A 14885-nucleotide genomic window follows, 5' to 3' on the forward strand; every position below is an offset into this window, starting at 1 on the left:
TCAGAAGGAAGGAGAGCGTCCCCTCGGCTTGCTGCCCAAATGATGGCAACACTGAGCCTTCCACGGAGAGCTCACGAGTGGCACTGTTCCTTCACACTATAGCCGAAGGCAAGGAACCTGAACCAAGTAGAAAGAATCAAGATGATTGTCCTAGCATGTATTCTACAACCTTTTTAGGCTCTCCTTATATTACCAAGTGTGTGTCCTGATACAAATTGAATCATACAATTTCATTTTTGTTTGATGGTGTAATGAAATTTGTGATGACATACAAACTTTCCAGCTAATCTTGATGTTAATACACCCATAATGTCCAACGTACATCTACACGTCTCCTCTATGGATGATTTCTCTAACAACCAGTTTGAATATTAGAGAAAGTAACCGTTTTGAGCATTAGTGAAAGTGACAACTAGCATAGAACTATCCAATGCACTTTAAAATAAGACCATCGTTTATTCTGAGCCACATTTGGCGCGGCGTGCTGCCGCGCCATACCTTGCTAGTATACATAAAGAGAACTTTTACCTAGAAGTATAGAGCGGTTCGTACCATTTCATCCTTTTGCAGATTTTAGAGTGGCCGTACCTCTAGTAAACCCCGAATTTGATACATGTGTGTTTCATGAAAGATAAAATATTCTTTAAGTGGAAGGCAAGATTCTCGTTGATATTAAGGAGCCTGTTTGATTTTGTCAATCTCAATTTCAAGATCTGATTTATCGTCTTAGTCTTTCATAGATGGTCAAAGGGATAAGATATTCGTGTGCACGTTTATAAAGATGAATGTATGCGCATGTATATAAGCGTATACATTTGTATCGTATTTTTCAGAAGAAAAAAAGATTTTACTAGTACACAAATTCTTAGAGCAATTCTATCACACTTCTTATGAAGGAGTCCTAAAAAACGCGTACAAAAAACTCGGTAAACGTATTTTAAGGTCACACGCCCGCTGTGACCAAACAGATCCCGCAAAAAGAATGGTAAAACTATTCCAGAATATTACTAAAGGACCACCTGTGAACGTTTTTCCATTTTTCTACCTTGTTTCCCCTTTGTCTGCATCTCTTCTCTACCGAGTGCTCTGCCCGTCCCGACCAGCACAGCGCTGAAAGATTTGATTCACTTTCGTAGATGCTCATACAGATAGGATATAGGTATGCGTGTTTATAAAGATGGATGTATGCTTATGTATATAAACATCTACATTTATACCGTGCTTCTCAAAAGAAGAAAAATATTTTGCTAGTACAATGCTTAGAGCAACTGTAGCATACTTCTTATAAAGAACTCCTAGAAAACACGTATTAAAAGCTCGGTAAACATATTTTAAGGTCGCACGCAAGGTGCGACTGAACAGATCCCGCAAAAAATGGTAGAACTATTCTGAAATATTACTAAATGACCACCTATGAACGTTTTTCAGTTTTCTACCCTCTTTTCCCGTTTCTCCACATCTTCATTACCATGTACTATTTATTACTACTATAAACATATGTGGTATTGATTGTTTAAAAAAATGCTCTACCCGTCCTGTCTAGCACCCAGAAACCGTCCGCACTCCGGCACGGGGAAGCCAGCATGCGCCGGCGCCGCCCCGCCCGGCTCCGCACAAGCACCGCTAAATGATTGTCGTTGCCGATTGGACGCACGCTCCGTTGACTTCAAAGAGAATATTGCTATGTTGCTACTATAGGCCTGCAAGAACCGATGAGCGTGATGCTGTCGCGCGCGTCGCATCTGCCGTTTCGAGTTTGTGTGAATTTCACCATCTTTCGCCATCATGGCTCTTAACATGTGGTTGGTTTGCCTCCCATCAAATACTACTCGATCGTGTATACGTCCACAGCAATGTATGTCTTTCTGGTCAAGAATTCACGGCGGTAGACTGGAACGAGTGCGCGCTGTTCCAACTTCGAAGAATGTCTGCGCTACAATTTTACTATACACTGCCAAAATTTAAGAATTAACGTCAGCGTGTTAAAATAAGAAAACTGCATAAAACCACCACAATTCGGACTACGGCACCACTATTCAAAATTTTCTATAAAACCACCACCTATCTCTCCAATTGTTGTAGATAGCACTGATCAGAAAATTCGAGCCGTTTGACATTGTTTCTAACAGAGATGGCCAATGTTAGGCTGACGTGGCAAGTGTGTGACTGTTGGAAGACACATAGTTAGACTAGTTCAATATATTAGACTTTTCTATGAAACACAAAGTTGGCATGGCAAGTGTGTGTCTTGGTTTTTTAAGGGGCACGGAAAGTTCACAACACTGCAGGTGGACGATGTGTCTAACGGCTACTCAAAGGCGACGGAGGCTCGCCCCGATGTTGTGGTGGATGCACCGGCACCGGGTTGTCAGTCAACGGTGTTGAGCCTCAGCCATGCGCCGGTGACCGTGGGTGATTTCATCTGTAAGTCATGGAGCTCTCCGGGGTGGTCGAAGCCCCGCCGCCATCGCTGTGCTACCTTCGCGCCCGATGACAAGCAGTCTTGGAGCGTCTGTCGACCATGGTTGTTTCAGGTGGGCGGCGGAAGAGTTTGCCCCCCTCCCAATCATCTCATCCCTCGGTGTCGGTTGCTTCTACGCTGGCGACGTTCTCAGAAATCTTCGTGGAGGCAGGTCGTCGATTCCCTGTCTGGTGCGGTGGGCGGTGCCAACTTGGGTGTCGGCTAGGGTTCGTTTCGCTCCACAACTGCTGGCGGAAGCACCATCGGGTGAGTCGGTGGGCCGTCCTATGTCTCCACAGATCCGGGACAATGAAGCTGGGCCAATGCAGCCCAACGAGTGTGGCCCATTTCAGCTTGTTGTGGCCCAAGAGCTTTCCCAGCCATTCCCAGCCTACCAAATCACGAGGCATAGCGGCGATGGATCCCCAAGGGAACCCTGGATCCCATTTCGTCCAACTCCTACTCCACCTGCTTCCTCTCCTGTCTTGCGCTGCGCCGCTGTTCTTTCTGCCCACCGGGCCCTCCCTCCTCCTCGTCGCGCTCCGCCCCTCCTCACATTGATGGGCTTGGTTGTTCCCTGCTTGCCTCACCTTAGATGGGCCAGGAGACTAAGGATGTAATAATGTGGCCAAACACTAGTTTGTTAATGACTTCAACGAGTAGCTCGTGAGCATTCGTTTAACTCGTTGAGCCGAGCTCAAACGAGTCAAGCAAACGAGCATTCATTTAACTCGTCGATTTTCCAACTTTATGTCCAGCCCTATCGACGAGTGTTGGTGCCTTGGTAGTCGGAAAGAGACAAATTGGCTAGGTCGATATGGTTTCTGTATTCTTCGATGGCTTGAGCTTTCGGTGAATCTAGAAAGAGTGGTAAATATCTTTATATTGTGGTGTCCCAGGAGTTTGTGTGAGTGCAATAATGAATTAGGCCAATTAACATTTTCTTCTCCCGACGAAAATTAGAATTGGAGAGCGCTCAGCAGTTGAACTACACCGGCTAGGTGACAGCAAAGAGTACGTGCGAACTAGCTGATCGGTATTCGTCGGCCAACCAGTCCACCACACCACACTGTGGTTAGTCTACAGACGCTTCTGAATTTTATCTTGTCCCAGCTCTAGAAACCGAGGTCTGGAACAGTAGCAGGAATAAATTAGTTTAGAGACACTATATGCATGGGCGGTTTTTCCAAGTTCAGTTAAGACACCAGAATCCTAGTCTGCTATACTGCCATGCTGAGTAACTGACGAATCCCGTGTGTGGCTTCGCAGAATCCTAGTCTGCTATACTATGGAGTTTGCATCAATGTCATTACCATTTGGCACGAAAATTAACATGCTTGATCTTTCACATGAACATTCCTATTCAAATTCCTGACGAATCAGGCACGGTGACATTCTTGCACGCACGTCCACTTGACCACTTCAGGCATTCAGCTCACTGGTTGCGTGCATTTCAATGATCCACATTTCCACAGCTTGGAGAAGCAAGTGACACCTAAAACTAGTAACATAAGCTAGTAACATGCACATGTTACTACTCTATGTTACTATCTTTATAGTGGGTAGTAATTTATATATGGTTTCATGGGTCATATTATTTATTATATTATAGATTTATCTTGCATTTGGATGTGTGATACCACCTTACTCTTTTTTTCATTTATGAAGTATGCGATATTACTACTTATATTACTCCTATTATAAAAGTAATCTAACGGATGAAAGTAGAATCGATTTCCCATGGATCAAGCTAGCTGGTCTAGCTTGCTTTTGGAGTCAAGGTCGGTTTGGACCCAAGCACTAAGTACGAACGGTGAATATCTTCCGTTTGTCGTGGCAAAAACAGTGCCGCTTGCGTTGCAAAGCTGCCGGAAATTTCTATCCAAACGAGCGAGGTACAGCGACAGTGAGCTGTTCCCACCAGCATGACTTAATTTTCTTCAAACAAAATAAAAGTATGTATAGTACTCCCTCCGTTCAGAAATATAAGTTGTTTTAGATACTTCAAAGAAAACTACATATAATAAGTGAAATTACACGCTAAAAGTAGACTAAATACATACCAAAAATAGATAAATCTACAAAAAAGCTAAAGTGTCTTATATTAGTGAATGGAGAGAGTATTACATGCAACTCATCGACCGACGACTAGTATACATCCGAGGTAGTGAATGAAGGGAGTATTACATGCAACTCATCGACCGACGACTAGTATACATCGGAGGGACTAGTACCTCCGATGTATACTACGGTTTATTACCAAGTCATACCACATTAAGGACAACTAATATAAAACAAAGGGAGTACTCGTTATTCCGTCAACATGCTAAGTCTCCCTTTTTTTCCGATAAAAGATGCTTTATTACTTACAATTTTATATCAGGGTGATATAGTTAAGAAAAGTTTAGACTCGACCTCTGCATAGCTAAGATACACACAAATGCATAAATTCGACAAAGAGAAAATATAAAAATGCGATGCAAAATACAAAAGACTACTAAAAGCACACTTAATGTTGAAGGACAAATTCGTAGAACGCATCGCCAACCAGGTGGGATAGAAACATCCCTCATCATATCCTTCAAATGCGTAAACACCTCTATAAACATGTTTTGTTCTTCACGACGACCATAAACGAGAAAAACTGGTACAACGGTCGTAGGGCATATGGCATCACGCTGCTAGAACATTTTAGCATGTTGGCATTATATTTCTTAAGGCGTGTGCTCCAGTACACCCCCCCCCCCCCCCCCCCTCCAAAAGCTCAAAAGCCCTCCAAACCCATATCCAAGGCCGTATGACGCCCGTATGTGAACTCGTATATGACCGTCTCTATACCGTATGCGTCTTCCTCCTTCCTCCCACGATCGATCGATCGTTCTCCCACGTTCGAACTCGACGAGCCGGCTGCCGCCGTCCCGTCGCACGATCTCGGACGCCACGATCACCTCCTCACCGCCGCACTCCTCCGCCACAGGGCTCCTCCGTCGCTTCTCCACGATCTCCTCTTCACCGGCATCTCCCCGGAGCTCGACGAGCCGCCGTCGGCGCCGCACTCCGTCACCATAGACCTCCTCCACCAGGGCATATCTTCCCGACGATCTCGGCACTCCCATCTCCACGATCCTCAGGGCCTCCTCGACGAGACGCCTCTGCTGCACGCCGTCGCGTCGAGCTCCGTCTCTCCGGCGAGCCGATCTTCCGCTGGACACGAGGTGGAGGTAAGTTTGAATCTCTGCCGCTGGACATGTCCGGCGGCTCATTTAGCGTGTCCGGCGCACGGAAGACAGTCCGGCACACACGAACCAGACAGTCCGGCCCTCGGCGGACAGGCCGGGGTCTCTCTTCCAGACTGTCCGCTGTCCGTGTCCGTGTACTAAATATGAAATAGTGATTTGCATTGCGTTATTGTTTAGAATTTTACATTAATTCTTTGTTGCGTGCGGGTTTTGTGTAGTTTTTGGAGAAATGGGGGACTATAGCTCAACTTGGAGTGACGGGGATGACGGATATACGGGCGATGATGATTCTACTTCGGAGAATAGTTCCAAATCCAGGATCTATGAAAATATACCTCCTTTTGGGGAGAACCTTCCATCATCGGCCTCCTCAGAAAACATGAGTGAAGTATGTTGATTATTTTTTAATGGCTACCAATGAATGGAAGCAATGAAGTGACATGTTACATTCTTTGTTTTTGGCTGTGTAGGTGCTATACGGTGGTCACGAGGAGGATGAGTATTCAGACATGGAGGTTGGGTTTGATGAATATAGCGTGGAGGTAGGACTGCATCACGAGGAATCAAGCTCTGAAAATAAGAGCGAAGTAAGTATATAGTTTTAGTATGGCAAACCGTCAATGTTACCGTTGGAACGACAACTTTTATGACTTATTTTCCCTTCATGTGTAGGTGATATCTGGTGCTGACAATGGGCGTGAACATCACAGTCAAGCAGACCCAGATATTGTGAGTAATGAATATAAGATGCACTCTATGGAAGAGCACTGTAAAATACTGGACATGACATTTTCTTCCGAACCGGCGGCTTTTGTGTGGTACAACAGCTATGCGAGAGAGCATGGCTTCAGCATCCGGAAGGACATTTTGAAGAGGGCAAAGCGAGGGAAACGTGGTAAGGGAGAAATACGGTTAAGGCGGTATGTCTGTTCCAGGGTAGGGAAACGTCAGGAAAAGCTTTTAACGCAGGAAGGCCACAGTCGTAGGCTACGACCCGAGACTCGTTGCAACTGCAATGCCAATCTCACCGTGAAGCGTGACCTATCGAGAGGAGTATGGGTTGTCAAAATTTTTTACGGCAATCACAGACATAAACCAGCTAGACCGGACGAAGTACCATTTCTTCGATCGCACAGAAAGATTAAGCCGTACCAGAGAGCTGAGATACTATCTTTGGGAGCAAGTGGGATGAGAAAGTACATGATTATGAAACACTTTCTCAGAAGACATGGCTACGGTGGTGTAGGCTTCGTAAGGCGAGATCTGTACAACCTATGTTGCAGGGAGAAGAGGAAGCTTATTGCGAAGGGTGATGCTGCCACAGCACTTGGTATTATGGCCGCGAGGAAGAAGAGTGATCCTGAATTTTTTTTTGATTACCAAGTAGATGATGAAGGACGGTTGAAAAGCATGTTCTGGTGTGATTCTCAGTCACGGCAGGACTATCAGGATTTTGGTGACGTGGTGGTGTTTGATAGCACGTACAAGATGAACCGGTATGCTATGCCATTTATTCCTTTTGTAGGCCTGAACAATCATCGTAAGACTACGGTGTTTGCATGCGCTCTCGTGTCAGACGAGACAGAAGATACATATGCTTGGCTGCTTCGGACATTCTTGACTGCAATGTGTCAGAAGAAGCCCAAAGGTCTTATTACTGATGGGGACGCCGCGATGATATTAGCTATTCAGAATGTCCTTCCAGACGTGTGGCACCGTCTATGTACTTGGCACATAGAGAAAAACATGAAGAGACACCTTGGTCATAAGTCGCTAAAGGAATTTCGGCCATTCTTATACTACGCCACTTCAGAAGCTATTTTTGAGGAAAGATGGAGCGCGTTTCATCGCAAGTGGGAGACAGATAGTACCCAAGAATGGCTCAAAAGGATGTACAATAAGAAGAGAATTTGGGCTGCCGCGTATCTGACCGGTGGATATTTCCTTGGTATGAAAAGCAATCAGAGAAGTGAGAGTTTGAACTCATGCCTTCACCTTCACCTGGATTATGGTATGACCCTAGTTGACTTGATAATGCATTACGAGAATGCCATTGTTCGCATCCGTGAGAGCGAGGCCGAAGATGACTGCATCTGTTCCCAGAGTTTACCGGTGGCAGTTACTGAATCCAAAGAGATAGAGGTTGCTCTTGCCCATGCCTTCAGTCCAGCCAAGTTCTACATCTTGCAGCAGGTTGTGAAGAAGCTTGGTGACCTCGAGATTTTTGAGGAATACGTGGGAACAGGGGGCTCTAAACAGTTTATGGTCAAATGGAGGAATAGCGGCAGATACTCGTTTATCGTGGAGTATAGCCCTAATCAGCCGAAAGAGTTAATACAGTGCAGCTGCCGAAGAATGAATCGTAAGGGGCTTCCATGCAAGCATATCCTATATGTATTGAAGCACCTGAAATTGTCCGAAATACCGGACTATTGTGTTCTTCGGCGATTCTCCAAAATGGCAAGAAATGGATTGCCAGCACGGCGCAGAAGCGATCTTTTCGCGTACGGTTACTCGGGGCCAGGGAAGCGAAAAAGATACAACGACATGGAAACAGTATCGGCGGAAGCTATGGATGCGGCAGTAGATGATCCAGCAATGTATAATGAGTTCATGGCATATATGAAGGGCTTAGTAGCAAGAAAATATGCGAAAAAGAATGGACATGATGGTCACACAGCCTTCGCTGAAGAAGACGCATATGATTTTTAAGGCAATGCAGTTCCGGTTGGTGATCCCAATAAGGTTGCCACGAGAGGAGCACCTAAGCAAAACACAAAAGCTGCACAAGAGGTAAATCACCCCGTGACGAAAAATGGTAGACCACTAGCGTTCGACGAGCGTAAGACCCGGAATCAGGGGTGCACCGCCTGTGGTGTCATCGGTCATAACAAACGGAACAAAAAGTTGTGCAAAAAACATCCGGAGTAAGTCTTCTTACATATTTTTCTTAGCTAGGCCGATTAATTAAATCTATGTTAAACGAGTACTAAATAATTTCGTTTTGTAATGCAGGTATATGGAAAAAGAAAACAAGTAGAAGTGCATCTTCACTAGCGAAATTACAAAATTAAAGCTTTACCTTGAAGATTATGTATTTACTTCACCTTAATTGTAATTGACCGAAACCATTTGTGATTCTATACCATTTTTCATTTTCATGTACTTCCATTCATTGTGATTTATTATATAAATTTTACTTTCGATGTGTTTCCACAACTAAGAAACGTCAAAGAAAATACCACAATGGACAGTCCGGCGAACGGAGAGGGCAAAGTCCGGCGAATCCCCGGACAGACCGGCCTGTCCTCGTTCAAGTCCGGCCTGGTCTGCGGACAGGCTGGTGAAATCGCCGGACTGGCCGGGTAGCGTGCTGTTAAGTTCCAGGGGCTACAGGAACTGCCCGGACAAGTCACCGGCCTGTCTGGCAAATTGTGATGTATGTCCGTCCAGGGCGCCGGACAGGCCGCCGGAATCGACCGGCCAGACCGGCGGATATGGTTTTAAGTTACAGTAACTGGCCGGACTTGTCACCGGACTGAGCTTGTTTGGCCGGCTTGGTCAGGAGGCTAGCTTCGGCGATTTGCCGGCCTGTCCGTCAATTTTGGCCGGCCTGTCCGGCGCATGTAAGGAACAAGCTATTTTCCTTACCGGACTGTCCGGCCATAATGCCCGGCCTGTCCGGCAAAAGCTTTACTGATGAAAGAGTCAGTGTAAACAAGCAAACTTATTGTCAACGAAATTCACATATGAAAATACAGGAAGTATCACAAGCATTCCATTACAACACAGTACCTAACGGAATGAAACATGGCATCCAACACACATAGTCTTACACATGAAATCCATCAAACATAGTCTTTACACATAGGTAATGGATAAACAAGTTTCACATGCCAATAATAATCAAAGTTTGAGCGAGACATGCAACTTTGTCATTACATACCGAAACTATCATTCTACTTGCTTCAACTATGACGGGCCTCGCCTTCATTTCCGTCGGGCTCATCTCCATCTCCATCGCTTGAATCATTGTCAAAGTACTCCGCATAGCGTTTGGTGGGAAATGTATACCTGGGAGAAGCGGTGCTTGATGATGCAACCACTTCATCATCACTAGCCTGTCCACCAAGTTCACGCACTTGAGCTTTGTACTTGTTGATTTTCACACGATCAACTGATTTGAGTTTGGCTATCTCGTCGGCATTGGATTTGCAAATCCCAAAGAGCAATTTTTGAGTCTTTGCCATGAATTTCTCAAACTTGGAAGGCATGGTACAACGATCACGAGAAGGACCAGCTTGCTTTTTCTTGGAGGGTCGAGCGGCGGCGGCGGTCTCACCAGTGCCATCTGTTTGAGGAGTCCACATTTTGTGCTTGCAATCCTTGAAGATCTTCTGCTGAAACTTCGCATCAATGAGCACTTGGATGTATGGTGCATATGGGAAGGTCCTATCTTGCAAATAAGAGGCAAGGCGGATTTGTTCGTAAAGAAAATCCGCCAAATCAAACCTCTCGGTACCATTAGTGTGCATCCGAACCAATAGGTCTATGGCAAAGTTCCTCACCTTCTCCCTATCACCAATCTTAGGAACTAGCGCCATGTTGATGACCTTGTGCATGAAAGGATACGGTGCCACAAGTAGAGATGTGCTCTGTGCATTGTCTACGGTAACATCAGCATTCGCACGACGAAGAGGGGCAAGAGCAACACCGGTCATTGAATCACATGTGTCCGATCTGGCATGGATCTTATAGAGATTTTCACCCGTATGAATATTGAGTAGGCGGGCAAACTCTTCGAAGGTGACACTCAACTGCGTCCCTTCGGTACTCCATACAAGTGACCTGTCATCATCCGGAACAAACCGACACGTGGCATAGAATTGCATTACAGCTTCTTCACTCCAGTCTCGAGAAAGAGTCAAAATGCCACGCAGCCCCATAGCATCAATTATCTCCACACACCCTGGGAAGCTTGCACTGTTGCTATCAATGAACTCCATGTTGACTGATTTCTGAGGAAGGATAGCATGCTTCAGAATTATGCTTTCATAGATATCTTGGTGCACACGAGACAAAAACCTTGGATCAGTAGCATTCTTTCTTTGCACAAAACAATCAGCTTTCCTTGCAAGAATGTAATCCTTCCTCGACATTTTCTTGTAGTCTTGCAACTTGTAGTTTTTGGGGTGTTTTGGCCTTCTTTTCTCCATGACTAGGCCAGTACGCATGGGCAATCCACGAGCAGGAGCAGGAGCACGAGACTGAACCGGAGCACGAGCACGAGAACCAGCCGGCTTCTTAGTTGTTGTGTTGCGGCTGGAATACCGACGTTTCTGAACTGCCTCAAGATGAACCGGATCCTCATCATCATCCTCATCCTCTTGCTCTTCCTCTTCCTCTTCCTCACTTCCACCGTCATCCACGTCCTTACTGACATCCTCATCCTCTTCCGAACTCTCAACCTCAACATCTTCGTCAATTGTACCACTTCCACTTTGTCCTTCATCACCAATAACTGGACGCTTGCGGGGTCGACCTCTTTCTTCACTATCCGAGCTGTCACCACGACGAGTATCTACATTTCAACAAAAGTCTAAATGTAAGGCAGTAAATATGATACATCATATAGTATAGTTCATAGTAAAAGATTTAAGTTTGTTTGTCCGGCCAAGGCGCCGGACAGACCGCAAGAGCCGCCCGGACAGGCCGGCCATGGTAGATTTAATCCCCTGGAAAAGGCCGGACATGTCGCCGGACTGGCCGGCAATCGAGCTTGTTTGTCCGGCCAAGCCGCCGGACAGGCCGCAAGAGCCGGCCGGACAGGCTGGCCATGGTAGATTTAAGCCCCTGGAACAGGCCGGACATGTCGCCGGACTGGCCGGCAATTGAGCTTGTTTGTCCGGCCAAGGCGCCGGACAGGCCACAATAATCGCCCGGCCAGGCCGGTCGGATGGTTTTAAGTTATATGCGCTACTCTATGTAACCTAACAAGTGATGAATAATGGCGGCCAAATTAGAAATGTACCCTAACAAGTGATGAATAATTTTTCAAGCTAACAACGAGGCCTTGATGCAAATGACATTGACGGTGGGATAGATGATGATCTTTGGTACCAAGTAAACTAAGCTAGGCCGAGTGTTAATTTTTCAAGTTATTGACTATCAATTTTGAAGTTACTTAGTGGGCATGACATGGCAAGGACGAAAAAAGTACCCAACAAGGTGTTCCATCACAAAAATATGCTGCAATATGTTCCGATAACTAGAAACAGCGGTGGTGAATGGAATGGGTGGGAGGAGGTTGGAGGATGGGAGGAGACCACGTGCAAATGAGTAGTAAGGAGATGAAAAACTCAGGCACCATACCTCTGGGGCCAACATTCTTCGTCCTCGCCATGTCCTACTCCCCGCGCCGCCGGCCTTGACTCGGGCAGGATGCAAAATGATTGGTGGAGGAGTAGATCGGGGGTGGATCTTCGATTTCGGCGGAGAGAAACGGCCGGGGGTGAATGGAATGGGTGGTAGGAGGTCGGGGGATGGGAGGAGACCGGCGGTTGTTAGGGTTGGGCGGAGGCGCCTCTTCGTGGAATATGGAGACGACAGATGGGGAAGATGGAGTTGGCGTTGATGTAGTGGGCCGGCCCGTCATACAGGGACCGGACAGGCCGGCACAGTGGGACATCAAGTCCGGCCCCCGCGACGGTGTCTGGACTGGGCCGCAAACCAATAGTTCGAGCGGGCCGGCCCGTTTTACTAGCCCGGACATACCGGCACATACTCAGCCGGACAGTCCGGCGCATTATTTTATGTAACAAATTATTTTATGGATGGGGCAAATTATAAATTAGACCTTGAACTTTCATAATTGTTCAATAGGATAGTTTTTGCAAAATAATTATCTAAAAACTCTTGCTTGAATTATTTAAAAATGAATCCTATACTCATCATGATTATCTCTCTTGCTGAGGTGCTGCTATTTTATAAGATACTATTTATTTGGGTCACTAAGAAAATTCCTTGTGAGACAAAATAGAAATGGAATATTGGTTTCACTCTACTCACCCAATGGTATTTAGTCCTTAAGTATATATGGCTTGGTTTATACTTGTGATCAATGATACAGAAGTTAGGAAACAATATTTTATGTGAATTGGATCCTAGGTTAGGACTATATTTAATTGGCTAGGGTTCCTCCTCCTCACTTAGGTAGAATTATTGTATCAAGGCAAAGCTAGGTTTATCTCAAGTTTTTGGATAGGCAAGGTTTGAATACCATAGCAGTACTACTCTACACAAGACATGAGGATTGGTTACATCTACATCAGGGCATGTTGGACCCATGTTGACCCTAAAACCCTTGTTTCGGCGTCTCCCCACCATGGGATCACCATGAAACAGACAACCAACCTAGAAACCCCTGGTTAGAAAGGGTGGGCCACCCCACCATGCACAAGTGTGCCAAATATTTGCCCCATCCATGGTGGTTACATCTACATCAGGGCATGTTGGACCCATGTTTACCCTAAAACCCTTGTTTCGGCGTCTCCCCACCATGGGATCACCATGAAACAGACAACCAACCTAGAAACCCCTGGTTAGAAAGGGTGGGCCACACTGCCATGCACAAGTGTGCCAAATATTTGCCCCATCCATGGTGGTTACATCTACATCAGGGCATGTTGGACCCATGTTGACCCTAAAACCCTTGTTTCGGCGTCTCCCCACCATGGGATAACCATGAAACAGACAACCAACCTAGAAACCCCTGGTTAGAAAGGGTGGGCCACCCCGCCATGCACAAGTGTGCCAAATATTTGCCCCATCCATGGTGGTTACATCTACATCAGGGCATGTTGGACCCATGTTGACCCTAAAACCCTTGTTTCGGCGTCTCCCCACCATGGGATCACCATGAAACAGACAACCAACCTAGAAACCCCTGGTTAGAAAGGGTGGGCCACCCCGCCATGCACAAGTGTGCCAAATATTTGCCCCATCCATGGTGGTTACATCTACATCAGGGCATGTTGGACCCATGTTGACCCTAAAACCCTTGTTTCGGCGTCTCCCCACCATGGGATCACCATGAAACAGACAACCAACCTAGAAACCCCTGGTTAGAAAGGGTGGGCCACCCCGCCATGCACAAGTGTGCCAAATATTTGCCCCATCCATGGTGGTTACATCTACATCAGGGCATGTTGGACCCATGTTGACCCTAAAACCCTTGTTTCGGCGTCTCCCCACCATGGGATAACCATGAAACAGACAACCAACCTAGAAACCCCTGGTTAGAAAGGGTGGGCCACCCCGCCATGCACAAGTGTGCCAAATATTTGCCCCATCCATGGTGGTTACATCTACATCAGGGCATGTTGGACCCATGTTGACCCTAAAACCCTTGTTTCTGCGTCTCCCCACCATGGGATCACCATGAAACAGACAACCAACCTAGAAACCCCTGGTTAGAAAGGGTGGGCCACCCCGCCATGCACAAGTGTGCCAAATATTTGCCCCATCCATGGTGGTTACATCTACATCAGGGCATGTTGGACCCATGTTGACCCTAAAACCCTTGTTTCGGCGTCTCCCCACCATGGGATCACCATGAAACAGACAACCAACCTAGAAACCCCTGGTTAGAAAGGGTGGGCCACCCCGCCATGCACAAGTGTGCCAAATATTTGCCCCATCCATGGTGGTTACATCTACATCAGGGCATGTTGACCCTAAAACCCTTGTTTCGGCGTCTCCCCACCATGGGATAACCATGAAACAGACAACCAACCTAGAAACCCCTGGTTAGAAAGGGTGGGCCACCCCGCCATGCACAAGTGTGCCAAATATTTGCCCCATCCATGGTGGTTACATCTACATCAGGGCATGTTGGACCCATGTTGACCCTAAAACCCTTGTTTCGGCGTCTCCCCACCATGGGATCACCATGAAACAGACAACCAACCTAGAAACCCCTGGTTAGAAAGGGTGGGCCACCCCGCCATGCACAAGTGTGCCAAATATTTGCCCCATCCATGGTGGTTACATCTACATCAGGGCATGTTGGACCCATGTTGACCCTAAAACCCTTGTTTCGGCGTCTCCCCACCATGGGATCACCATGAAACAGACAACCAACCTAGAAACCCCTGGTTAGAAAGGGTGGGCCACCCCGCCATGCA

The 14885-nt window shown here is 46.5% G+C and overlaps 1 protein-coding gene across 1 annotated transcript; it reads left to right on the top strand.

The window, feature by feature from the left end:
* Nucleotides 1–5283: 5283 nt before the first annotated feature.
* LOC127329691 (protein FAR1-RELATED SEQUENCE 5-like) lies at nucleotides 5284–8412 on the top strand. The gene is made up of 3 exons (XM_071825803.1): nucleotides 5284–5682; nucleotides 6171–6287; nucleotides 6373–8412. Exons 1-3 carry the CDS (start codon nucleotides 5284–5286, stop codon nucleotides 8410–8412), a joined length of 2556 nt encoding a protein of 851 aa, XP_071681904.1.
* Nucleotides 8413–14885: the final 6473 nt, after the last annotated feature.

Source organism: Lolium perenne, chromosome 2 (genome assembly GCF_019359855.2).
Source record: "Lolium perenne isolate Kyuss_39 chromosome 2, Kyuss_2.0, whole genome shotgun sequence".
Classification (NCBI taxonomy): Eukaryota; Viridiplantae; Streptophyta; class Magnoliopsida; order Poales; family Poaceae; genus Lolium; species Lolium perenne.

Coding starts and splice junctions, on each gene's coding strand:
- LOC127329691 (XM_071825803.1), top strand. CDS start 5,284: ATGACCGTCTCTATACCGTATGCGTCTTCCTCCTTCCTCCCACGATCG. Junction 5,683..6,170: donor CCGCTGGACACGAGGTGGAG/GTAAGTTTGAAT, acceptor TTGGCTGTGTAG/GTGCTATACGGTGGTCACGA. Junction 6,288..6,372: donor GCTCTGAAAATAAGAGCGAA/GTAAGTATATAG, acceptor CTTCATGTGTAG/GTGATATCTGGTGCTGACAA.